Raw genomic sequence first — 23,938 nt, 5'->3', positions numbered from 1 at the left:
GCCCGGCTAGCTCAGTCGGTAGAGCATGAGACTCTTAATCTCAGGGTCGTGGGTTCGAGCCCCACGTTGGGCGGCTTACATTTTTCCTCCTTAAAACTCATAAACTGAAACACAGGGGCAGAATACAGTGTATAATGATGAAAAACAGACGGTAATTTATAAATAAATATCTATATTTTCTTTAACAATGCCCTTTTTTGCATCTGTGGAGGAGTAATGCTTTAGAAACCCTTGTATGTGTAATTCAGCCCCGTAAACTTCATGCAACAGAACAGTTATATTGGACTAATATGTAGTCCATTATAAAACTGAAGTACCTAACGTTCATGGTGAAGTCAGTTTTGGACTCTGGAAATAGGAACATTTTGAGTGTATATCAGATTGTATTTATAGCAGGATTACTGTGTAGGATGATACAATATTATGCGCTGATAGTTTTCTGAGCACAGAGCATGTGATACCGTGTACATGTGGTTTATCAAGCTGGGTTTGGATTTTATATAAAAAAAATACTTTTACTGCACAGACAAAGGGAAATTCTACACTCATTATTTAACTATTCAACTTTAATTTAATTATTTGTTTACATAGAGGAGGAGCTAGGCATAAGAATATTAAATCAGTGACCCCCTCACTGGGTCATTATAAATAAAGGTTATTACAGTATTAAAAGTGTTGTGTGCTTTAAAAAGACATGGCTTTTTTTTACTTTCCTTTGCAACACACAAGTGGTTTCGGATTTTCTGATTTTAACAGCCTAATTTTGTTTTATTTGCAGACTGAAGAGCCAAATTAGGTGAAGAGCTATAGCCTCTCTTTTCTCTGGTAACAGCCAAGAGGGAGGGAGGAGTTTAAACAAAGGCCCTGTCCACATAAAAAATGGAGGCTTGTGCAAAGAAGCCATGGTGTCCTGCTCCTGAGTCTACAAGCTGCCATTTCTCCTGAAAATAAGACAACCCATCCACGATTCTACGCCAGGAAGATTCAAAATGTTGTTATATTGGGTTTGTATGTCCTAAATACTTATATTTATAATGTAATTTTGTGATTTTAGGCCTAGTTCTCTGCTTATTTTTCCTCCCCTGTCTCTGACAGTCACAGTGCTGCCCCTGCCTGCACTGAACAAAGATAATTACTCAGGAAACATTTCGGCCAATCAGACGCCGCCTTGCATCTTGCCTGTGAGGAAAGCGACCAGTCAGGATCGGGCTAACATCATTGGGGCCTGATCGCCTTGCCTGAAGAGCGGAGCCTTCCCCGGCTGAGGGCTGAGAGTGTCCTCCATGTTTTCTAAGTGTTGACATAACAGTGTGTCAGGCAGCCATGCATCCACAGAGGTAAGCTCTGTCTTTTTTATCTCAACTATCTGATAACAACATGGCTTCCTTCTTGTCGTTGTGCTGACTGTTGGTTTCTCATGAAGAATGTGCACACCTTAAAATCAGTCTAGTGTGCATGGGCAAGAGGAGGAGGAGGAGGAGTTGGGGTGGATTGGAGGCCTCGGCAGGCCTCTCTGCTCCACAGAGCTGAGGAGGGTGGGGGGTTGGGTAACGACTCTCACCCTTGCTCTCTTTCTGTGTCTCAGGGTCACATGGGTGCCCCAGACAACCAGGCTGCCATACAGGAGGCAGAGTGGACCATGGCAAATCCTTTTCCTTTTTTTTTTTATAATGCAAAAAAGAGTTAGGTTTAAAAAATGGCACCCACATCTCCTCTCTCTTGTGGCAGTCTTGTGTTGTAGCCTGGCAGAGGAAGAATGGGGGGATGGGCAATGAAGGAGGGGGTTATTATGTACCCTTTGTAAATGGATTGGCTCTTTGCTTTTTCTTGTGCGTCATGCCAGGCTGGGGAAGAAACATGGGGGGGGGCAACAGATGTGCTTGTTAGGTGGAAAAGGAGCACAGGGTGTGTAATGAATACTAGTTTTCATTTTTTTTTTTTAATGCATGTATAACAACACATTCAGACACGACAATTTTACACATGGAAGAAAAAAAAACGTAACGAGGAAGAAGTTTCTGCGCTCCATGCTGGTCAGTGAGGATTAGCAAGAGACTGAAACCAGCCTGTTGTTGAAGAGAAATCCTCCGTCAGATATTCCAGCATCGCTTCATGTAGAAACCCAGTTTACCTCTGATTACAGGCCCTGGGTTTACAGCCCTCTGGGTCGTTGGCTCTGCAGCAGTGTTGTGGCAACGTTTCCTCCACTCCACTCTCTGATCCTCAGAGCGGGCAGGCAGTGGCCATTTTGTGTTGAAGAGGTGCTCTTACTAGGAAAACTTTAGTCTTCCCCTTCGCAGGTCAGACGGCAAAACTGAACACAGAACGAGAACGTCACATGTTTTACAAGAGGTGTGTGAGAATATCTGAGGGAAGCTCTCCTCTGTTTGATGGCTTCATGTTCCTTTTTTTTTTTCATTAGGCTATGGGGCTCTAGACTGTCCTGTTTTCACACACTGGTGCAGAAAAAAAAAAAAAGATCCATAAGACATCTACACAAAGACAATGTGTATCAGGGAGCTTTTTTTCCTTTCCTAACAGAAGGCTGTTCACAGTGTTACATCACCCTTTTTCGGTTTGAGCAGTCCAATGCGTGGGAGAAGCAAAGAATCTTTCGCTTCTCTTGTGGCTTGACACACGGCAGGTTTTTCCACACAACAACAGCCAGAGAATAGTAACATTTCAATCAGTGCTTTCTCTTGAATTACGACTAGGTCACTCTTTCTGTAAATCCAAAACCAAAAGTCCTCTTGTGCTACTGAATAATAATAATAATGAGCTGTTCCTCAATTCTCCAGTGAACCGGTTGCATGAATGCGACAGCGATAGTTAAAAATGTCGGCGATGCTGACTGTTAATGTGTCAGGACAAGATGCCTGGGCCTCTCTCTGAGCCATGAGTTATGCATCGCAAAACCACAAACATATCCTCCCACAAGGCCCTTTTCAAATACCCTTCTGTTGATACTGTTCCCGTGAACAATTGTGAGATAAAATAAAGGAATATGTATTGTGCTACGCAGGGGGGAAATCTCTGCATTGCAGCAAAAGTGCTGGGTTTTTTTTTTTTAAGAGGAAGAGGGGAGCCTGCACACTCTGATCCGTGTGGCATAGCTCAGCCGACCAATAATGTTCCACCCTGTTGGCCCTCCAGCCAATTGCAGCTGCAGTTGAGGTTAAAGATTGACAATCAGGGGGAGAGCAGCAGGGAGAGCAAGGGCCTACTGGAAAATTCCACAGCCATCTTTGATTCACCCTTTACAGCTTTATGTAAAATACAGATCAAATCTCTCTTCTTTTTTTTTATACAGGATGTTCTGAGCTGATAGGTGTTGTTCTTTGATGCTTAAACATTGTGTGATTATCACAAAGTAGTCCGGGTTAAGAAAGCCTTTTTATGCAGTAATAGTCATTATTTTATGAAAAGCAGAATAAGGAGTTTTACTTTCTGCTTGTAATGAAGTTGTTCTGGTTCATTTCATGGGAAAGTTAAAGCTATCAGTGTGTATTTCCTTATCGGTCTGAATGTGTTTGTTCGTCTTGTGAAAGCCGAATGTGTTTTGCAAAACCTCAGAATCTCTTCAGGGGGTTTATGGTACAAGGGTGAGTAGGTTATTTTTCAGCCTATAGTACTTATTCCACGTATTTCCAACGGCGGCGTCTGTGAGAACAACAAAAACAAAACCCAATATGTTTGCAGTGAGTGGTATGTAGATATCAAGGTCAGTCTTTCAAATGTTTGTCTCTTTTTAGATGTGTAAAAAAAACAAAACCTGCGTATTCTTTTTTTTCGGACGGGAGAACAGGTTTGCCAGGATCGGAGCATTTGGCTTCACAGAATTGCTCTCTCCTTCTTCAAAATCAAATCTAATTATTCTATGACAGCACTATTCATGGAGGAAAAAGGGAAGCCAAGATCGAGGACGTGAAAAAAAAAAAAAAAGAACAGAAAATATAAATAACCCAGAGAGACTGGAGCTTTTCCCTTTGCTGGATTTTCTCTGTGTCTCCCTCTCTGTGTTTTACTCTTCCTTCTCTGTGATCGACCAGGAAAGGTTTGTCTTGACATAGCCGTGTGTGTGTGTGTGTGTTTTTTTTTTTTTTAAATGTTGGACTGTAATCTCCTCAGATCTCTGTGGTCCTCCTGCATGGAAGTGCCAGTGCCTGAGTCTGAGCCTCGGAGTGGGGGATGGGGGAGAGGGGGGAGGGGAGCAAGCTGTGGCCTCCATTTTCTGTGACGAGAGAACCCTGCTCGTCTCTCTCAGGAGTGGAATCCAAAGGCATTGAGTCAGTGGTGTTTCCTTTTTGTCCATCAGGTACTGCATGCAGAGGGGAATACTGTCAGTGTTTTCTTGAACCCACGTCTCTCTGGAATACATCCCAGAATCTGCTGAGGATTTATTTGCCTTACGCTTCCTGTGTGATGGATCATAGCTCCTGATCTGCCCTTTGGATCAGCACTCTCTTTTTTTTTCCTGCTGATCACCCTGTCATCCTGGTCTCTGCAGCAGTGTCTTGCCACCAGTATCAAGTGTGTTTAGAGTATAGGGCTGTGGCTGCTGTTGGCGGCGAATGTTTTCTCTTTTCAGAGCTGTGATACACGCAGCACAGTGACTTGGCTAACGTTTTCTTGTGTTCATGTGGGCCTCGTTTGTTCTCTCAGTCCGGAACAGGAAGGCCCCGGGGAGGTTGGGGTGTGTGTGTGTGTGTGTGTGTGACTGACTGTTGGCAGGCTGAAACAAGATACCCATATGCATTTTATTTATTTTTTTTAAATAACTCGATCCATGTCATTTCTCAGACAACACAGGCTATGATGCATAGATTGTGATTGCCAAAAAGGAAGAACGTATCAGCCTTGATTGCATTTCTGGTTGTGATCTACGTTGTGGATTTGGTTGTTTTTTGTTATTTAGTTGGTCAAAAAGAAGATCTTTTGAGCACTGTGAAACCACTCTGCATTGACTTTGGGTTGTTCGCTGATGCGATCACATCCAATCTCTTTGGTCACATCTGAGTCATTAAACCTTTCAGTAAATGTATTATAGCCTCTCTCTGCCTATCAGCATACTGACATTTAATCAACGTGGTGTGGGATGTCTCTTTAAGGGTGGAGGAGGGGACCAGAAGAGCATTCCTTAACTTCCAGAACGGAAGAAAAGACTTAGCCCACAAATGTGGTTGACCTTTTGAGTCGTAGCCTGTAAAGCCGTCATCCTAGCTGGAAACCAGAGCTGCAGCTGAAGCTATGGACTGGTCAAGTGTGTGACCTGTCATGGGTCCTTGCGAAGGTTTTCTCCCAGGGGCTGGAGAATAAAGGCGACATCCTTGGAACCAGACCCTTCTGTGGCTCTAACAAAGGAAGAGCCAAACACTCAAAAGACTTTCATTTATCGCCAGAGCCCCTTTTATTCTCTTTTTTTTTTTTTCCCCCCCTCAGAGGAAATGAGATGAGAGCAGTACCAGAGGTCTGGGCAATCAGGTTTTTCCTGTGCTCGATATGTGTTTGAAGATACTGTATTTTCAGTGTTTGGATTGATTTTAATCTAAAGATGAATTAATCTGTAACATGAAAAGGGACCCGTTGAATATATATTTTTAGAATAGGCTTTCGTTTTGAATCTTGTTTTTAACTCAAGAATTACCAACATGAATTTGTCTTTACAATATGTCACCAAATCTCGAGATTGGGTGACAATTGATGTGTGATCTCTGCCAGCAGAGCCAGTTAAAATGTGAGGAGGTGAAGAATAAAGCCAGAAATCTTCAGAGAGACCCTGTTTGAGCCTTGTTAGACTGATCCTTTGCTTTTGGTCTCCAAGAATGGGCCCAAATCCTGCGGGGGGGAAACCTGTTGTTACTGAAGGGGCTTGAGAGGCTGCAGAAACCTATTCTGTCAAACGCCATGAGACACGATTCCTCCAGTAATATGGAGTACTATTGAGGTGTATGACCGAGTCACAGCACAGCAGACATCAGATGCTGATCAGACGTCGAACTGCAGCCACGATCTCTGCTGACGGACAGAGCGGCCGGGGTAATGTCGGCTAAATAGCCCTTTGTGTTGCTGTGAATATCAACTTGTGCTTAGTGAAGAGGAGCGTTGCCATGGTGATTTTTTTTTACCATTCTCAGTCTTGAAAAATAAAGCCAATGCTGGGACTTGTTTGTCACTGATGGTGGCTGATGGATTTGAACTTGGTACCTCAATGTTAGAGATGTGTTGAAATCAAGTGAAAAACCATAACAATGGAAACCTGCAGAGCAGAGTCCCTATTGACAGATCCTCTGGGACCCGGTTGCCTTAGGTGGTGTTCCACTTGTTTACTGTTATGCTGATGTGGTTTTCTGAACAGCCTTTCTGACTTTGTGTTTGCCTCTCTTTCTGTGTTTCTGTGTGCTCTCGTTCGGCGCTCTGCAGTCTGGCTGAGGAGGAGGTAAAGACAGAGTCTGCTGTGGTAGAGGGGATGGATGCATCTGCACGATCCAAAGGTAAGTCTCCGAGGCCGAGTAGCTCACACGAAGAGACAAACACCCGAAATGTGTCAGTTTGAGACGATGCTGAGGTTATTTACTGTGAGTTTGGAGAGCAGTGTAATGCATTCTGCTTGTCTCTTAGGATCATAGAGAAAATCCATTATGCCTGGCTGTCTGCTTGTTTAGAATCCGTGTCAAGTCACAACACAGGGTGTTGTTAGTTTAGAGGGAGCCCTGTAGCTATTGTTAGTATCAAATGCTAATTTAATGTTTAGAAGTGGCATCTTCAGTAATTGCTTTTTAGATCAGCTGTAATTGCTGTCAGTAGATTTTAATGTTATCAAAAATGTAAAAGCTGAATGCATCATCTAAATCCCTGTGCTGAAACTGAAACGCTTTAATTTGTTTCATTTAGGTTTAAGAATGTGGAACGATGGGAATATCATTGTTTTCATCGTCTAGGTTATCTCTAAGAAAAGCTTAATGACCGTCGTGGCACCCTGTCTTTTAATGTTCTTAAGCTTCTGGGGATGTGTTGAACTTGATGCAGAGAACAATAACAGTCTGTCTTAAGTCGTCTGATGAGCCGATTCTCTCTCTCTGCATCCAGTCCCTGATCCAGCAGGGTCAGCAGAACGACCAGGTGCACCACAAAAGAGACGGGTTTCGAGCCCCACGCATTCCTCCAATGGACACTCTCCCTCGGACACCTCCCCCAGCCCTCTCAAGAAAAAGAAGAAGCCTGGGGCCATCAACAGCCACAACAAGGACCAGGTAACGACTCGAGTACACTTACCTCAACATCTGGCGCGCTCTCAAAGGCTGTGGGCAAAGAAAAGGTAGCATACAGGAAGTAGAGTTACAAGTAGAATGAAAAAGGGCCAAAAATAATTAAAAACAAACCAAGACAACATGAGTGTTGAAGGCTTCGTCTTTTGCCAAGCCAACAATTCATCAGGTTCAGAAGCAGCGCTTCAAATGGAAATGAGGATTCAAAAGCCACAGGACCACACCTTCAAATGATTAAACCATTTATTAAGGGGAAAGGTCAAGAGGGATTGATGTCGCTTAGAGTCAATCCTCCTACTGTGAGAAGCATCAAGGGAGCCATACTGACAGTTTGAAGTTGTTAAAAAAACACTTGAACACAGTCCAGGTGGATTAAACTTTAAAACAAAACACACAAACTTGAGAGATTGATTTTTCATCAAACTCTGCGATGAAACTTAAGTGTACCACAACAAAACACTGCTGAATTATTATCCTAAAGTGTAGTTCATTGGACTTGTTGTCAACCCTTTTTGTTGTAATTCCAAAAGTTCTGATAGTTAATATGTAAACCTCAGAGACAGAGTTCAGACTGCTGTGGTTGTGATGGGGAGGACATCAGATGAAACATGTACTAAAGAGCAGAAGAGTGCTTTAGAAAGACGTTCAAACAATCTACGGGGAAAGTGGGTGTGACCGTAGGATTGTTGGTTTCAAGATTAGACAGAAACTGTTGGACGCAGCACCTCCCTTATCAAACAGCGTTGTCTCACAAGCAGTTTGTCAATGTTCTGAGTAGGTTCTAAGTAGACAAAGCACTTTTTGTAGATTGCCAAACGCTAGTCTCACAACATGTCTCTTTTGCTGAAGTCTACAGTTTTAAAAAGGGCATCTTGCATTTTTTTTGTAATGCTTGGCCACCATGTTATCTTAATGCCAACTACAAACTAGAAGCTACCTTTAAAAGGCTACCTGTACTGTTCTTAAATGACCGATGTAAGGTCTAAAATCAAGGGATCTTTATTTGATTAAATCATCCGTGTCCATGTATTGTTCAACAGCCACCACTAGTTTGTCCTCCATGGTGGTTGGTTCCAAGTCTCTGTTCATTCTGCTCATCACAAAGGGATGGTCTCTTTTTATATTCAACAAGAGTAAGAAAAAAAACAAAAAAACAATCTGTGGCGCCTTAAATTAAAGTTTTTTAAACTAGTGGCGTTCATAATTCATAGCTCATAGCGCTCCTGTTAAAGCGTGAAGTGCACCAGGTCTGTTAACGGCCCCCAAAAACTCTTCTTCCTGTATAGAACCAACTTCAAACAGACACCTCTCACTGCAAAAACCACACTCTGAGGTCGTAGTTTTCCGTTTTTGTCTCACCTATGCTAAAGTGAAAACACAAAACCACATCGCCTATGAGAGCTCGCCAGTTTTGACTGTGGTGTGCTGTCAGTTGACTGACGGACAAACACGTAAAGGTGTTTCGTGCTGTGACGGTGGATATGTCTTGTTGTAATAGGTGTCGTGTGAGGGTTTGGAGCCATGAACGCATGGTCAAGTCACAGTCAATGGTCCTTAAGACATTTGGCATATTTGGTTGTCTTATCCATCACCTGTGGTCACTTAGTTCTAGTTTAACCTGATTGGAGTGTTTGCATTTTGATCAAATGGAACTCTGATGCACATGTTTTTACATGCTCGCCAAATTAATTTGGTTTTGAGTGATTAACTTTTCAAACTATAGAAAAACCTTCTGTTGAATTTGCATGATATATAATGACAATCTGATATTTTTTGTAATATGTTGACCTTTGTCTTTGTGCATACTGGTTGTTGGTTTTAATCTTGCAGAAGCAACAACTTAACAACCACCATTAACGATAGATTCATGCGAGAAAGTGATTGCTCAGGTGATAACAATTCATATAATTTAGATCCTGAACCATCATCTTGACAGTTTCTATTAGCACATGAATGTAGTATTGGTTACATTTCAGTGTGGTACTTACCAGAGTTCAGTATCATGCATTGTGTAAACTCTGAGAAGTAAGATGAGCTCTCTAATTAGAACATAAAGAGACCAGCAGTTTTAAGACCACACCCTGAAACCTGTTCGGTGAGTTTAGTTTTAGTGAGTTTGGAAACAGTCACACGATTAGATGTTCACTTAGTTTACTTATTGTGATTTGAAATGTAGTTTGTTGGATTTATCCCTCATCTTCCCTCTATGCTGCTTACCCTGCTTACTCCACCTCACTGCTGCCTTGTTTTGTGTTGCACTGCACCTTTTTTGTGTTCCTGCGTGTTTTTTGAAACCTGCCCCCCTGTTTCTCTTGCCTGCATTTCAGTCAGAGCTAAGACATGGTCCCTTTTACTATATGAAGCAGCCAGCACTCACCACAGACCCTGTTGATGTTGTACCGCAGGACGGCAGGAACGACTTCTACTGCTGGCTGTGCCACCGAGAGGGCCAGGTGCTCTGCTGTGAGCTCTGCCCCAGGGTGTACCACGCCAAGTGCCTCAAACTACCAGCTGAGCCCGAGGGCGACTGGTTCTGTCCAGAGTGTGAGGTATCCCGCTGTAGTAGTGTGTATGTGTGTGGGTGTACACAACGTATTGTGGGATTAAGGCACGATCCTGCTTGCTTAGTAGAAAGAAAGGGATGTCAGGCCGTGTGTCAGTCGGAGAGGAAGAAAAGATCAATGTACCGCTTCTGTTTGCGGTTAATCCACAAACACAATGATTCTTTGCCCTCCATGACATATGGTCTGACATCCCTGCAAGCTTATTTCTCACACTAAATAATCTGAGTTTTAGGAGATTAAAGTTTTAGTTAATGTCGTAATTTGTATTGAGCTAAATTTACTGTTTATTCTTCTTATAATTGACCCAATCAAAAGAATATATGTGTATGTTTAATCACAACAGCAGATCATGAAATCTACAAAATTAAAGGCGTAAATTAGTTTCAGTGTCGAGCCCTATTTCTGTCTTTTTTTTTACCACATGTTCTTTTATGTCATTAATTATTCAACTTTTGTTGTCGCAGAAAATAACAGTTGCAGAATGCATTGAAACCCAGAGCAAGGCCATGACGATGCTGACAATAGATCAACTGTCCTACTTGCTCAAATTCGCACTCCAAAAGATTAAACAGCCTGGGGTAAGAGATTTGTGTGTGTGCTAGTTTGATAGACATCTTTAACTTTAAAACGATGTTTTATATTTACACACAAAAGATGCAGGAAACATCCAGAGGAACTGAGACATCCACATTTGTCTAATGCATCCATTTCTTTTCTTTTCTTGTGTGACGCGGGCAGACTGAGCCTTTTCAGAAGCCGGTGTCTCTTGAACAGCATCCAGATTACGCAGAGTATATTTTCCACGCCATGGACCTGTCTACCTTAGAGAAGGTAACATTCTTTTTTTTTTGAATCAATAAGTATGAATTAAGATGGAAATGTTTGAATGAGTTGGAGAGAAAAAGTACCTACAGTGAATAACTTTAAATATGACAACTAAAACGGAGTATTTAACATTAAAACCTACCGTACATTACTGTAGAGAAGTGCTTCCCAAAGTGTGGGCCGCGGCCCCCTGGTGGGCCGTGTGGGTACTACAGGTGGGCCGCGAAAAGGCCTCCACCAGGTATTAAAAAAAAAAAAGAAATATCAATAATCAGTGTTTCCCCTACCATTATATTGGGGTAGCTTTCCTGTAGAACTGGTCTATACCTCCTCCTTTTATTAAACAAACTCAATAGCCTGATGTTATTTATCTTATTTACATGACGGCATTTACAATTCTCCTCTGTTCTGTTTCGTGCACGTCGGAGTTCCGCCCCGATGCGCACACACACACACACACACACACACACGTGTGCGCTCACACGAATCCAGGACGGTACAGCCGTTTATATAACGAGGCATGAGTTTCAGGCATGAGTTTGAGGCGTGTGTGTGTGTGTGGTTGTGTCTCAAGGACACACACGCAATAGTAAAAAGTCCGTAAGAACCATCAGAAAATACAGTAGACTGCTTAGTTGACTTCGGACTTTTCTGGGCGTGTCTCTGATGTTACTCAGGAGACGCGCAGTGGGCATGCTGCATTCAGGGGAGCTCAGAAACGGGAGATGCAGGAACAGAAACTAAGCTGGACAGGGCGTTACAAGTTCAAATAATTGTTCAGTTGTTATATGGACTGCTGTTATTAAAAGAAACACATGAACACCATGCCACCCCCCCCCCCCCCCGAGCTCTAAACCTAGGGGCAAAAACACTGAAAATCATGATTTACCATGAGCCAACCCCGCAAACAGCCAGTGATTAGTAAGGCTTGTCATGACTGTTTATGGACATAATATCACATAATATTTGACTATCTGTTTCGTAAACTTTCGCGTCTATCTCGCCATAACATCTTGTTGTCAGGTCCAATATTTTACTCTTACTGAAAGTGGGAGCTGTAGTCATAACTTTTATTTCCTAACGGGCCCCGGAGTAATTTTGTGTTTCAAAGTGGGCCGCGACAGTCTTAAGTTTGGGAAAGCTGTAGAGCCAAACTGTGGCTTAGTCGATGATTATCTGTGATGTATCATGTGTTTGACTGTCATCTTCCCTTTCTTCAAATAGAATATCAAGAAGAAGATGTATGGATGCACAGAAGCCTTTCTTGCTGACATGAAATGGATCTTGCACAACTGCATCATCTATAATGGAGGTAAAGCATTTCCACTTTTACAGATGACTCTGCACTCAGCGTACCTGCCAAAGAAAAAAGTAGATTAAGATTGCAATCTGATTCCAGGTAATCACAAATTAACAGCCACTGCGAAAGTCATCGTAAAGATTTGTGAACATGAGGTAAAGAACTGTGATTCATTTGTCAATGGCATAGATTCCAGCGGTACGATTGGTTAATAAAATGAATGACGTTTTTTTTCCATTGACTCCGCTTTTCTAGATGAATGAGATTGAAGTGTGTCCGGAGTGCTACCTGTCTTCATGCCAAAAAAGGGACAACTGGTTTTGTGAGCCATGTGTAGGTCTTTATAAACCTTCAACAATGATGTGAAAGCAGCCATGATACATATTGGTTTAGAGTTCAGATCTGTGAAGAACTAAATGATTATTTTCTTCTTTATAGAGTCCACCCCACCCCCTGGTCTGGGCTAAGCTGAAGGGCTTTCCTTTCTGGCCGGCTAAAGCACTACGAGAAAAGGATGGGCAGGTAGACGCACGCTTCTTCGGGCAACACGACCGGTGAGATGTCCTTCTTATCATTGTAGAAGTTTAAACCTGGCGTTTACATGCAGCCTGGGTGAGCAGATCTCAAGTGGATAGCTCTAAGTACAAATATGAATGCACCCAGGACACGTTGAATTGAGTATTTTTTTAATGACCAAATTCACTTTTCTGATAAACCACAGAATAGATGAACAACATAAATGTTCATGGTCAAACAATATTTTATAACTCTCACACACCTGTGCATTTTAATGCCTGGCATAAAGCGGGCCTATGTTCACAGGATGTCGACCAAAGGTAAGCATCCCTATTTGCAAACTAGTATTAAATATTCTTTTCACTGTGCTTTTATGCAGGGCCTGGGTCCCCATCAACAACTGCTACCTCATGTCCAAAGAGATCCCTTTCTCTGTGAAGAAGACTAAGAGCATTTTCAACAGTGCCATGCAAGAGATGGAAGTCTATGTGGAAAACATTCGCAAGAAATTTGGGGTCTTCAACTATGCCCCCTTCCGCACCCCCTTCACACCCAACAACCAACTGCAGATGCTGCTGGACCCCTCCAACCCCAGTGCTGGGACGGTAAAGACAGAGAAACCAGATAAACTTCGCTTCAACTTCGATATAACTGCTTCTCCGAAAATGATCCTTGGCAAGAGTTCGACTCCCAGCGGCATGAGCCGGAGGGTCTCGATGACAGACATGCCGCGGTCTCCCATGAGCACCAACTCCTCGGTTCACACGGGGTCGGACGGCGAGCAAGATATGGAAAAGGCCAGCAGGAACCCCGCTTTCCACTACAGCACCGGAGAGGAATCGATGGACTGTACTGGTAAGTAGCTCTAGTATATCGTTTGTAAAATGCAAAGGTATCAAAAAGCGAGATGGTATTGTGATAGATTTACTTCATAAAGAATTCTAACACATATTTGCAGATCAGTGTTTTTGTCTGCAGAAAAATACTGCAGAAATCCAATTTACCACTGAGCTCAAAATAGCAGACAGACAGAGTTAGCAACAGCTAATGAAGCATTGTAGTGTTTTGCATTTAAGATATTCCCTTTAAGTATTCGCTTGACTCACTTTAGAGCTAAATAAAAAAGGAATATTGGACCTGTGTCCACAAGGCGGCTAGACGCGAGATGTTAAATGATGCTGAAACTGCTGGTGGTGTCAGTAAGCAGCTGTTTGCTAATAAGCTACCTGTAGCAACTTAAAAAGTGAGACGTTTTTTTTTCTGGTACCCGAAGGTAGCTTAAAGTGAGGGATGCTATCTTTGAATTTTTTCATTAACTTTGTGTAGCAAAAACTAAAGTAGATGAAATCTGTTTTTGTTATGTTGTAAATACAGCATCTCCGGTCTCAGGGAAGATGGGTGCTGCAGGCAGTGTGGCAGGAAGCCCGAAGCCCTTTAACCCCGGACTGGCGTCAAAGCAGGAAAGGACTGCAGGCACAGGCGGCATTCTGAATCTCAACCTGGGTCAGTACAAGCGGCACGAATATAGTGAAATGATGCTGTCATACAAGGACATACTCTACATACCGTCCTCGTCATTGTGGCGTGTACTTGAATTTGTGCTGAAGCAGGAACATTTCCCGTTCCTTTCAGATCGGGTGAAGGCTGAGATGGATCTGAAGGAACTGAGTGAGACAGTGCAACAACAACAAAGTCAGCAACAACAGGGATCTTCGGCTTCCCTCCCAACCCCAAAGAGACCCATCAGAAGCCTGGACAAAACTATTGAGAGCTGCAAAGCACAGCTCGGTACAAACACAGTTTCACAATTTGCTTTTCTGGCACAGAACGTCCTTTTTTTTTTTTTGTGTGTGTGATATAGTTGATCTTAAAAATAATTAACTTTTAGAATTTGACACCATTTATATTAGGAATGTCATGATGTGCGTATGTTTGAGAAATAAAAATCTGAAAAATAAACTCTGAATGGCACACAGTTCAGACGAGACGGCAAAGATGTTGATGTGGAATCACAGCTGCTTAAAAACCACCTCATCAATTACGGATAGAAAGAGAACATTATGTCTGCAGTTATGTCTTATCGTTGAAATTCTCTCTTCATTGTTTGGGTCTTAAGTAAGCTTTCTTTGTTGTGATACATTAATAACATTTACCCAAAGGAGGCTGTAGCTGAAACATTGTTCTGTAACTAAATGGAATAAGTCTGTATTTCTTTACTTCTTTCCTTTTGCACAAAACACATCTTAGTTTTAGACCAATATGTTAATCAGTCTGTGTTTCTCTGCCCAGGGATAGATGAGATTTCTGAAGATGTGTACAAAGGTGTGGATCACAGTGACTCGGAGGACTCTGACAAATCGGATTCAAGTGACAGCGAGTATCTGAGCGACGAGGACCTCAAGCCAAAGAGCTCCGCACTGGACGACAAAGACAGAGCAGAGAGAAAAAGGCCCAGAGTGAGCGCGGAGGGTGAGAATAAGGAGGGGATTACCAGAACAACAGATAAAGCCACCCCTGAACCCCTCCTCAAAGACAAGCAGGCTAGCAATGGCCCGGGTAGGGACCTACAGGAGAAGCCCAGAACCCCCCAGGCTCAGACCATCGCTGACAAGCCCAAAGCCCCCGAGGAGGGAAAAGCTGCTGCTGCGTCAGCCGCTGAGCAAGACTCTGATTCCGAAAGAGAGCTGGTGATCGACCTGGGCGACGACCATGGAGGACGTGACGCAAAGAGGGCGAGGCGAGAGGCGGGGGCCTCCGCCGCCAAAGCTTCCAAAGAGTTGAATGCTGTCAAGTCGGAAGGTGAGGCCTTTGATATTCATCCGCTTTTTCTTCGGCTCTCATTGTGACTCGTGCCTCAGTGACAAGGAAAGCTTGGGGAAATATCCTTATCTTACGCTGCTAAAACATTTACACAGCAAGATGCGGGTCAGAGTGGCCTTTCACGCTAAATTGAACATGTCGCACAGATTTTGTGCACCACACCATTCTGTATTCATCAGACCTTCCCAGCTATCTTGTCCTCAGGGTGCTATCTGAGTCTGTTTATACTACTATAATGGTCATAACATTCTTGAAGACACTTTCAAATAAATAGTTACTCGAGAAATATAAAGTAAAACTGAATTCCCATGAATAGAAAGCATTCAGTAATCTTAATGTCTTACATGTGAATATCTTTTTTAAATGCACTAAAAGGGCTAAATTATCATTTCGCCATACAAACAGGGTTTGCTAGAAGTCAGTCAGAGTTGGAGAGGCTTAGACACGTTCAAGAAATGACGATGCGCTACGCTAACGCAAGAATCATTTGCGTCCATTTGAATAAAGATGGTTCAAACACTGTGGAGAGAAAACATTTAACGACCACGTCTATTTTTATAAGCAAGCGCTGTAACCAAAGCAGTGATCACGGTTTCATTATGAATTGCTGCTGTGGCTGACTGGATCGCACGCTCCACAGGGTCTGTCGGACGGCACGATCAGTGCCTGTGGTCTCTAGTTAAGTCGATTTAGTGGATCACTCGTGGAAGACTCTATTAGCGTATGGCAGAAACGCTTCCGACCTGCTGCATGTTGAGAAGTTTTGTAAGAAGATGGATACCATTTTCATAATTAAAAGAGAAAAGTAAAACCTCTTCCTCGTCACCGAGGCCTGTATGCTGTACTTACACTTCGAAAAACCCTTTTTCATTAATTGATGCTAATTATTCATAATTTAAGGGAGTGCTACAGCCATTCCTGCACGTTGTCTCCCTACATCAGTACTGCAGAACAACACATTCTGTATTCTTTAAACCACTTTTTTTTTTTCATTTTTCTTGAATCTCTTCTTCTAAACATTTAAACACAACGCTTGCTTATTTTAAAGACCACAGTTTATCCTCAAATATCCGTTACTTAAAAGCATACTACTACTTCTACCAATGTGGGGGTTTTAGTAGCTGCTAATGTGTCTTTGAGCTGCTATCCTGCAGCAGAGATCAGGACAGAGCTGTAGAGGTGTGGTAGATTTTAGTTCACTTCAAAACCCAATTTCCAACTTGCGGTCTTCGCGCCCTAATGCCAAGGCAAGTGTCCTCACTGTCAACAGATTAACACGTGTACCTGCAATATTAAAAACCCAGAATGCCTCACTCTTAAGGAGAAATATTATTTTCTGTCTGCCCAGGTAAACTGCCCTCATCTGCTGCAGCAGCCGCACCATCACGGGAGGTAGCCTCTAACCTGAAAGACTCTTTACAACCTGCCATCACAGCAGCCCTCAACCTGGTGTCCACTGCAGCTTCTGGTCAGTCCACTGTCGCCACAGCTGGCAGTGGGCCCTCCAGTTCCCCCTCTCCTGCGGCCCCCTCCCTCACCACAACGTCCCCAGCGGCTGCAGCTGTGAAGAAACAGCGCCCTCTACTGCCTAAAGAGACCGCTCAGGCCGTGCAGAGGGCCGTGGTTTGGAATCCAACCAAATTTCAGACGTCCTCTCAGAAGTGGCACATGCAGAAGGTGCAGAGGCAGCAGCAGAATGGGGAGCAGTCTCCAGTGCAAACACAGGCCCAGGGTCAGACGCAGACGCACAGCCCACAGCAGCAGCAGTCACAGCAGCAGAACTCCTCGTCAAGTACCCGCTATCAGACCAGACAAGCAGCCAAAGGTATAAACACATTCAAAAGAATGAGAAATGACTTTATCATAATAAAAACATAATGTGTTAAAAGTTGTGTTTTTCCCCCCTTTTTTTTTTTTGCACCTTCACCCCCTGCAGTGCAACAAAAGGACCCACCTCAGAGTACATCCACATCGACGGCTGCCCATGTCACGTCTAGTAGCTCCTCTTCTTACACGTCAGGCGACTTGCCGATCCCCACGGGCTCAGCAGACGTGGCTGCAGATATAGCCAAGTACACAAACAAAGTAAGGCCTAAGATGTGTGACAAAATATGTGAAATAAGAGTTTGATTAGTTTATCATTGAGAGGAGGGCATCTTTCTCTAAAGCCTGTAAAGTGGCCCTTATTGTAATGTGCATAGTTCATGTTTGGGACATAACATAAAACATGACATGTGGGCTAAAATTACATTTTTTTGCAAACTTTTGTAGATCATGGACTCAATAAAAGGGACAATGACTGAAATCTACAACGACCTTTCCAAAAGCACATCAGGAAACACAATCGCAGAGGTACATTCTGGTTCGTGGACAAATGTTTGTTAATAATTTCATATTAATACGAGTTAAGATTGAATCTCTATGTGTTCTGCAACAGATAAGACGTTTAAGGATAGAGATTGAAAAGCTCCAGTGGCTGCATCAGCAAGAACTGTCAGAGATGAAGCACAATCTCGGTAAGTTTCCTTTTTTCCCGGAAAAGTCATGTGAACGTGTAAGTACACTTGCGCAGAGTGAAAGTCCAAGTGGCGCAGTCTTTTCGTTGAAATAAAGGGTTCCCATCTTGTCGCATCTCAATGCAGAACTGACGATGGCAGAGATGAGACAAAGTCTGGAGCAGGAACGGGAGCGGCTGGTGGCCGAGGTGAAAAAGCAGACGGAGTCAGAAAAGCAGCAAGCGGTGGACGAGACCAAAAAGAAACAGTGGTGTGCTAACTGCAGAAAGGAGGCCATCTTCTACTGCTGCTGGAATACAAGTTACTGTGACTACCCCTGCCAGCAGGCCCACTGGCCAGAGCACATGAAGTCCTGCACACAGTCAGGTAACACAAACACACTTTTGGAGCACTTTTGTATTCAATACGTATTATTTACTTGGACACCTGTTTTGATAAAGTCTGCTGGGCTTCTATGTGGGGCCTTTGATGAAGTTTTGAGATTTGGCATAAAGCATTTATTGCCTGACATACATATCAATAAACACTGGTTAGTATTCATTGGAAGATCTTTTTTAAGATCTAACAAAGATAGAAGTAAAAAAGAAAGAAAGTATTGTACCTGTCAATAAGACATTGTTCACCAGGTGTTTTCTCAGAGCTGATGTCACGCTGTGTTTTCTAAGTGACTATGTTTTGAATGCACAAAATATCAAGTTTTCCCCTATATTCTAAGGAGGCAGTACTCTTAATAAGTGGTTTACTTGGCTAATAAAAATGAGTATACCAGTTATATTCCTGTTGACATGCCAGGCAGGCGTTCTCCTGTACTCTTTCAGTTGTTTGTTTTTATACAATGCAGAGCTGACTGTGAAAAGGCAAGACGCCCAGTGCTCTCTATTCATGATCTAAGACTGCTTATAAAACCTGAATGATGTCGGCATAGCCCACTCCTATTCATCAAATGCTTCTTTATTAATTAGGCCCGATTCAAAATATCCAAACAGTTTATGTTGTTGAAATTCAGGATATAATGGAACCTTGGGGGAGCGTCTTTCGATAAAGGATCTAAGGAGGAGCTGAAGTTGTTGATCACCTGTTGGTCTGTTGGTGAGGTAAGGAGCAGTCATGGTGAAGGTGTGTTCCAGGCGAGCGTGAGGAATAGTGCAGCTGATGGTCTCGAATGCTGCTGTTAAGATCAAGGAGGATGGAAATGCTGAGGTGGCCAGAGTCTAAGGAGATGAGCAGGTCATTGGTTACTTCGAGGAGGGATGTTTCTGCGCTGAGAACAGGAGGCTAGACTGAAATAGTTCAAACGGGGTTTTAAGGGTGAGATGGGATTCGATTTGAGAGGCCACAAAACATTCCAGTATTTTTGACTGAAAGGGAAGTTTGAAGATGGACCGCTAGTTACTTATGCTGTAAAAGTTGAGTGCAGGTTTTTTTGAGGATGGGGGGTGGGGGGGGGTAGGCTGCCAGTTTTTTGGAGGACTGAACAAGAGCTGAGTGAGGAGTTGAAAATTGTTTTTATGAGTGGAGAAATGGCTCAGAGACGGTCAATAACCAGATTAAGGGAAATAAGGGACGGGGTGTACTGGATAATACTGGTAGAGCTTTTCATACCTGAGGTGATGGTGCACAGTTCAAATTGGGACACCGGAAAAAGCATGTGGGTTGAAGGTAGGGAGTTGGATGGGGCAGGGAGACTGGTAAAGTGGCTGTAAATGTTTTCATGAACAGCAGTTTAGTATATGCCAACCGTACAAGGATCATGAAACCGACATGTTTTAAACTAACTGATAACAGCAAAAAGAGAATTGAACAGGGTCTTCTGATAGTTGAATGAGGGTAGGAGATAATCTTTGCAGACGAACACAAGCAGCTTTTGCAGTGTCCGTGTTCTCATTTTTAATTTTTTGTTTTTCCTTCCAGCCTCGGCTTCACAGCAGGAGCCAGAAGCAGAACCTAATTCGGAGCCTCCAGTCAAATCATCGGGACATTCTCCTTCGACCCAGACCCTGCCCTCAGGAGCAGGATCCATATCAGACAAAAACAGCTCTCCCACGTATAAGGACAAGGGCAAGGACAGTGCTGGTGTAACTGTTACCTAATGTTCTACACTACAGATACTTCGCACACTTTTCAAGGCCACTGTTGTGTTGGTCGTGTCAAAGTTAAAGCTTGAAGGCCCGCAGCTCTGTGACAAATCATTTTCACTCCCATAGTTCGGTTCATCTCTCATCCACAGTATCTGCTTGGCTGTTATCGGGTGGATATTCACAATGTGAAAGTAGTCTGTCTAAAGATATACAATGTGAGTCTGAATGTTTTCATACTGTAGTTTTGTTATGGCTTCGTTACCCCTTTGATTCAAGGCTGTACAAGATTGTATCTTGTTACAGAATGTTTGCCACATTAACACTTTGAGCGCTGCTTTTAAGTAACTTTATAGCAGATGACTTCAAATTTAAAACATTAGAAACAGCCATCAACAGTGGTTGCTCATTTATTACGGTGCCATCAGACGTGTTTGGAGTTATGCAAGATTCGGTTTTAAAACATGTTCACTGTCTAACATCATGTTTCAACTATTTCCTGTTCATGTTAGCGGTGGCAATTTTGGCGGATACTCTTTTTGTTGTATTGTAGTTCCTCATCATATAGACCAGGACAAACAAAACCCTGTGATTTATCAAAAAAATAACTGAAAAATGTATACTGTAAAAAGTTTTTGTAAGAAAATACCTGAACAATATTTATAGTGCTATATATAGTGTTTTTATAGTATGTTTAATGAAATCACAATTTCTATGTGTCTAAACAAAGTTATTTGAGAATAAATCACTTCACATGAATGTCAGCTCAGACCAACTCTGTTGAACTGTGTATCCAAAGCTGATGATCAGACTTTAAGAACTTGGTAGGCATAAACAATAACTGCATTTTGGCTGGATGTTCTTTCCTGTGAGCATGTCTGTTATGAGCTTGTGTCTCGTTCGTGTTTACATATTGTACATACAATAAATGGAGTCGTGAAGAAAAAATAAAAATGCTCTGATCAACCAAGCATTTTGAGCCTTGACTCATTCACACCGTCTGTCATTGGGGGAAATCGACTAATTTGACTGGGGGGGACCATGCTCGGGTGGGTTTGTGAAGGGAGTGGGGGGTAGTGGGAACACATTTTTTATAGGAATAAGAACTTGAATTGTTTCTTATTTTATTCAAAACAGCACTATGAACATAACATTGAAACAAACCTATGCATTACTTCAGTTGTACTTTGAATTATTATAACATTTTTTTTTGCTGATGCACATCCTTATACGTGATGGTAGTTATTAAAAATCACACATTGGGCCCACTGGTACACATGCAGTAGAATTGACTGTGAGCTGGACTAAGGTGAGTCTTTTAGAGAGCTCTGTGATTGTTTCTTGGAGAACGGGGAGCCCGCCACTCCTCTGTCTCTGCTGGGCTGTTGCCCCACATCTTCCTCTGTCTGAACATACAAAAGATCTCACTTTTCTAGGGAATAAAAAACTATATAAAACTTTAGTGTAGTACTTTGTTTGTTTCACGTGCTATTAACTTAACTTAATTGTGACGTGAAACACATGATTTCCCTGGGAAGCCACAACCATTGAAAGGTAAACAAACGCCATAAAAAGGAAAAAAGGTAGAGACTGTAAAAAAAAAAAACAGGAAGGTGAAACCACGCTCTATTTAGTCTACTACTAAAAAAGTTTCTTTGGAAACTACAGATGATTCAGAACTCCTTTGCAAGTCTATAAACAAAAACAAGAGAGACAGAGAGCATATTAGTCCAGTTATATTTACAAGATAAAAATCAACCTTTATTTATCCCACAAAGAAGAAATTTATATATAGGCCTATATTTAGTAGAACTTTTTATAAGCGCCATGGCTGTGAGTGAGTAAAGTAAAATAAAAAGTAAAATTAGCTTTTGCTACATTAAATCATTTAGTCATGATTACATAGAAGTTGCAAAGTGCTGTCGTCCCCTCGCAGCCTCATGCACTACTTTCCAGGTGACGTCAGTAGTCAGTATGAACTCGAGTCTGTGTCACGCGTTCCTATTGGTTATCCAGGCTGTCGTTTTTGTGGTGCGTTCAAGTGAATTACATTACGTTCGTTTAAATCAACACTTTTAAGAAACAGCTCCATGCGAACTTCCCGATTATTATTATTTTATCTGAGGGGGGAACGCACTGCCTTCCCAACTTTCACCCCCATCCCCATTTCTACCCCGACCTGACACTCTTTCTATGGACATTTTCACAAATCACATTATCAAAGGTTGAACAGGAAACCACGATGCGTGCAGGCTCTTGAGTAACTCTCGCGAGAATCCATAATCAGCGAGGTAGAGAAAATGGAAGGCTGTGCTAGGTAGCATCCCAGCTAAGGGAATCCATTAATAACTGGGAAATTATCATTTTTATCTAAGGTATGATATCAGTTTTACTAAATGTGTTGAAATGCAAACGTGCAACATTACTTTATTTCGCCGGTGTCGTTGGAGAGAATTAGCTGCGAGGCGTTTGCATTTACATACTAAGTTCGTTTAGCAGCTACTGGTTAGCTGTATAAGCTGCAGAGAACAATATCATGACGACGAAGAAAACAAGATAACTGTTCTCCAGTTGTGGAATAACTGTCAAGGTGTTGTAGAGTTACAGGTTTTACAGGATACCCGAGATTTCAGCTGTGTTGGGTCAGGAAGTATAGGCTGCTTTTTGTGTTTCTACATTGTGTCCTGTGACTCCTCTCACATGTTTTTTTTAAATTGACTTCATGCACCAAGCTGAATTTGGTATGGGAATTACAAATATGAACGAATTAGTTATCTAAAATCCGTAGGTTGTGTTATGTGTAGGCTTACAGATGAACACTTATTAAGTTCACTTTGCCTGTAAATCACAGTTTGTAGTGGCACCGTTTTAAAAACGAGGCTGGAAACATTCCTCAGAGGTTTTGGTCTTTATTGGCATGATGGCATCACCAAATTGCAGCTGAGTCTTAGTCTGAACTTCAATGACACAAATCCAGATATAATAGAATTACTTTATTGATCCTAAACTGGGACATTGTGGCGTTACAGCAGCAGGTTGTCCAACACACAATATGAGTAAAAAACACAATGTTAGCAAATCTAAACACAATATAATATTAAATACAAAGTAAATAAGCACTGAAAATATCAAAACTAAGAATGTGAATATATACAACCAGGATTTAACTAAGCATTACTAGTCTTAAATAGGAAGATTAAATATGGAAGATTGAATGTAAATGTGCAAAAACAGAGTCGTAGATGGTTGTAAATTAAATATGAAAGATTAAATGGAAATGTGCAAAAACAGTCGTAGATGGTTATAAATTAAATATGAAAGATTAAATGGAAACAGAGTAGTAAATGGACAGTATTGACATAAGTTAAAGTGCATGGGTGTAGACATATTATAAGCAGAAACTATACAAAATAACGGCGAGTAGACAGCCAAATGAAGTGAACATGAGTGCAGGGATAATTTGTAAATGTAACATGTGCAGAACAGATTACAGTATGGAGAGACAGATATTATCATGATGATACCACCACGACCTAACTGTGCTTGACTGAGATCTGGTGACTTTTGGAGGCCATTTTAGTTCAAGGATCTTGTTTTTATGCTCATATTTGAGATATTTAAGTTATCATCACAATTGTCTACAAGAAGTTTTGAACACTGTGGTAATAAGGGAATGACATCGACATGTTTAAATTTACGCCATCAGCCTGATCCGATAAAACTAATAAGGGTGGATCCTTGCTCATTGTTTACCCCAAATTCTGACCCCAACACCTACATGTAACAGGAAATAAAAAAGCATAACTTTAGACTCAGCACGACAGATCAGCATCAGTTTCCAATCTTTTATCAAATTGCCCACCCTGGTCTTCTGCTGCTGTAGCTGATCCGCTTCAAAATTTGAGTTGGTGTGCGATTCCGATGCAGTTCCCCCACAGGACTGCTGCTCAGTGGATATCGTCTCCTTTTCCCATACGGTTTCTTTTCATGTAGAAAATGTTTAAGTTTGAAAATCCCAATAGATCAGACATTTCTAAAATTCTCAAACAAGACAGAG

General features: G+C 42.1%; 1 protein-coding gene and 1 non-coding gene across 12 annotated transcripts; both read left to right on the top strand.

The window, feature by feature from the left end:
* Positions 1–73, top strand: trnak-cuu (transfer RNA lysine (anticodon CUU)). Its single transcript has one exon. It is a non-coding gene; the product is annotated as a tRNA-Lys (tRNA).
* Positions 74–778: 705 nt separating this feature from the next.
* LOC132989627 (MYND-type zinc finger-containing chromatin reader ZMYND8-like) lies at positions 779–20,852 on the top strand. Of its 11 annotated transcripts, none has more exons than XM_061057341.1 (22): positions 779–991; positions 1,096–1,337; positions 1,586–1,905; positions 6,421–6,491; positions 7,087–7,250; positions 9,593–9,814; positions 10,294–10,407; positions 10,568–10,660; positions 11,879–11,966; positions 12,054–12,109; positions 12,210–12,287; positions 12,393–12,508; positions 12,850–13,325; positions 13,845–13,973; positions 14,103–14,258; positions 14,760–15,269; positions 16,639–17,115; positions 17,227–17,375; positions 17,562–17,642; positions 17,728–17,806; positions 17,933–18,172; positions 19,718–20,852. In XM_061057341.1, the coding sequence occupies exons 3-22, from the start codon at positions 1,805–1,807 to the stop codon at positions 19,894–19,896; spliced, it is 3,579 nt and encodes a 1,192-aa protein (XP_060913324.1). In that variant the 5' UTR covers positions 779–991; positions 1,096–1,337; positions 1,586–1,804; the 3' UTR covers positions 19,897–20,852. The 11 variants fall into 11 exon arrangements, with proteins under 11 accessions (XP_060913324.1, XP_060913327.1, XP_060913322.1 ...); XM_061057344.1 differs by having other exon boundaries at positions 779–1,004; positions 9,671–9,814; XM_061057339.1 differs by having other exon boundaries at positions 779–1,004.
* Positions 20,853–23,938: the final 3,086 nt, after the last annotated feature.

The sequence above is a fragment of the Labrus mixtus genome, chromosome 15 (genome assembly GCF_963584025.1).
Source record: "Labrus mixtus chromosome 15, fLabMix1.1, whole genome shotgun sequence".
Taxonomy (NCBI): domain Eukaryota; kingdom Metazoa; phylum Chordata; class Actinopteri; order Labriformes; family Labridae; genus Labrus; species Labrus mixtus.
Note: the sequence above shows the minus strand (reverse complement) of the source record. Positions and strands in the feature narration are given on the sequence as shown.

Excerpts from the sequence above, each read along its gene's own strand:
- LOC132989627 (XM_061057341.1), top strand. The coding sequence starts at position 1,805 with ATGGATTGGCTCTTTGCTTTTTCTTGTGCGTCATGCCAGGCTGGGGAA. Across the intron at positions 10,661-11,878 it reads ACCTGTCTACCTTAGAGAAG|AATATCAAGAAGAAGATGTA; the intron begins GTAACATTCTTT and ends TTCTTCAAATAG. Across the intron at positions 17,807-17,932 it reads AGAGATGAAGCACAATCTCG|AACTGACGATGGCAGAGATG; the intron begins GTAAGTTTCCTT and ends ATCTCAATGCAG.